Genomic DNA, 2,500 nt, shown 5'->3' with positions numbered 1-2,500 from the left:
TAGTCATGACTGAGTAGCCTAGTTTGAACATAGCTAGCATGAAGTGCATGGCTATGCGTCATGCATTGTTGGACTCAAACCTAACATTTCAACATCTTTCTGTGACACGTAGGCTATTTGTGTGTGATATGAACGTTGCATTCATGTTCTAAATCTAAAGTGCGTGGCTGAACGCCAGTCTGAATTCACTGTGGGCGCACGCCTTGCTGTTGTTGTTGTTTATTATTATTATTAATTTTGTTTGGACGCAGTCTAGCTACTGCACAATATGCCTACTGCTATGCTTGGTAAAAATGTACTCAAGACATAAGCTTACAACATTCACATCATGCATGGTTTCATTTTATTAAGGAAAAGGATGATGTGCGATCTTCTGGGTCCGTGTAGCTATATATATGAGCTGGTCTTTATTCATAATGCAGACTAGGCCTATAGAAAGAGGCACCAGCAAACGTGGCCTGGGCTTTGCATTCAATATATACGTACACCAATGAGTGTAATGTAATTCAAGTTTCAATTCAAATAGGCCTATAGGCGATTTATTGTAAATTATTGATTTGACACCGACAAGGAAAATAAATAGGATAGGCCTACAATTATTATTTAGCCTACACATTTTTTTAAAGTGACCAACACAAGAAACAATTATTTTATTGAAAAGCAAACAAACGGGACATTGGGTGGGTCGCGACCCCCATTTGGGAACCACGAGCACCCACGGGCAAAAACAAAAGTCGGCGCCTATGCACACACACACACACACACACACACACACACACACACACACACACACACACACACACACACACACACACACACACACATACACACTCACACACACACACACACACACACACACACACACACACACACACACACACACACACACACACACACACGCACACGCACACACGCACACACGCACACTCTATAAACAAGAACATCTTTAGATAACAATGCAGTTAATATGCATGGTGTGTGTGTGTGTGTGTGTGTGTGTGTGTGTGTGTGTGTGTGTGTGTGTGTGTGTGTGTGTGTGTGTGTGTGTGTGTTTTGCAGGCCAGAGCTACGGGTGTGTTGTGAAGAAGAAGGTGATGTACCTGGAGGAGCTCAAGAGAGACACGGCTGACTTTGGTAAGAAACACACACACACACACACACACACACACACACACACACACACACACACACACACACACACACACACACACACACACACACACACACACACACACACACACACACACACACACGGAGACTCACTCCCTCTCGGTTCTCTCTCTCTCTCTCTCTCTCTCTCTCTCTCTCTCACTCACTCACTCACTCACTCACTCACTCACTCACTCACTCACTCACTCACACACACACACACACACACACACGCACGCACGCACACACACACACACACACACACACACACACACACACACACACACACACACACAGAAACACAAACACACACACACACACAAACATAATAAAAAAAAAAAGTAAATAGAATGAAACACACACACACACACACACACACACACACACACACACACACACACACACACACACACACACACACACACACACACACACACACACACAGACAGACATAAATGCACACACACACAATTAAGCTTTTTTCATGCCAGTCAAAACTGCAGGGTAAGCAGTTGTGTGTAAGCAGTTTGCAATGGGTCATTTTTCCACGTGATTATCTACTGCTATATAATACACTAATGTATGTCAAACTCAGGCCCGGGGGCCAAATTTGGCCTGCAGAGCCTTTTTATTTGGCCCGCGAGATCGTTTCAAATGTGTATTACAGTTGGCCCAAATAAACCATAGCTGTATAGCGCATTAAGATTTGAACATGAAAATGTACTCACAGGAATTTGAGTGGGCCCAGGCCATTGAAATGGGTCACACTCAAATGCAACAGAATATGTGCAAGCACATTTGAACTATGACGGAAATCTGTTTCCACAAATTTTAGTCCGTTTTTATTTTTAAAAATATAGAGTTCGGCCCGCGACTTCACTCCCGATTTTGATTTTGGTCAATTTGAGTTTGACACCCCTGCAATGCTCGAGCTGCCCTATAGTCCCAGCCCAGGCGCTTGACATGGTTTGTATGTGTGTGAACTGTACTTTACTTGAAAAAAACACTAACGCCCATTTGCATCTGCATTTGTTGTTCTGTATATTTCCGTGCACTTGGTATCTACTAGTGATGTTGGCTATGATAATGTCCTCGATTGTTAGTTGCTGTGTTTAAAAAGTGTTTGTCAAATGCAATGTAATGTAATGTAATGTACATGTGTCTCTATTGTGTGTGTGTGCGTACGCATGCATGTACAGGTTGGCGTTTCGGTGCGTTGCTAGGCCGCAGCGGGGCGTTCCCTAGCGACGCAGCACTTCCTGTGTCGGCCCCTGACTTCCTGTCCATGCCGGCCTGGAGAGGGGCGGAGCCACAGAACCAGCAAGGGGGAGTGGCCACCTCAGGAGCCGTC

General features: G+C 44.5%; 1 protein-coding gene across 1 annotated transcript in view; it reads left to right on the top strand.

Moving 5' to 3' along the window:
* Positions 1-2,500, top strand: part of LOC134445770 (unconventional myosin-XV-like) — a 101,890-nt gene that overhangs the window by 88,740 nt on the left and 10,650 nt on the right. The window contains exons 56-57 of the mRNA XM_063194839.1: positions 1,060-1,134; positions 2,349-2,500. The exon at positions 2,349-2,500 is cut by the window's right edge and continues 64 nt beyond it. Coding sequence (XP_063050909.1) covers positions 1,060-1,134; positions 2,349-2,500 — 227 coding nt within the window. The remainder of the gene's footprint in view (positions 1-1,059; positions 1,135-2,348) is intronic.

Source organism: Engraulis encrasicolus, chromosome 1 (assembly GCF_034702125.1).
Source record: "Engraulis encrasicolus isolate BLACKSEA-1 chromosome 1, IST_EnEncr_1.0, whole genome shotgun sequence".
Lineage (NCBI taxonomy): Eukaryota > Metazoa > Chordata > Actinopteri > Clupeiformes > Engraulidae > Engraulis > Engraulis encrasicolus.
The sequence above is the reverse complement of the archived record's forward strand: the minus strand, read 5'-3'. Positions and strand labels throughout refer to the sequence as shown.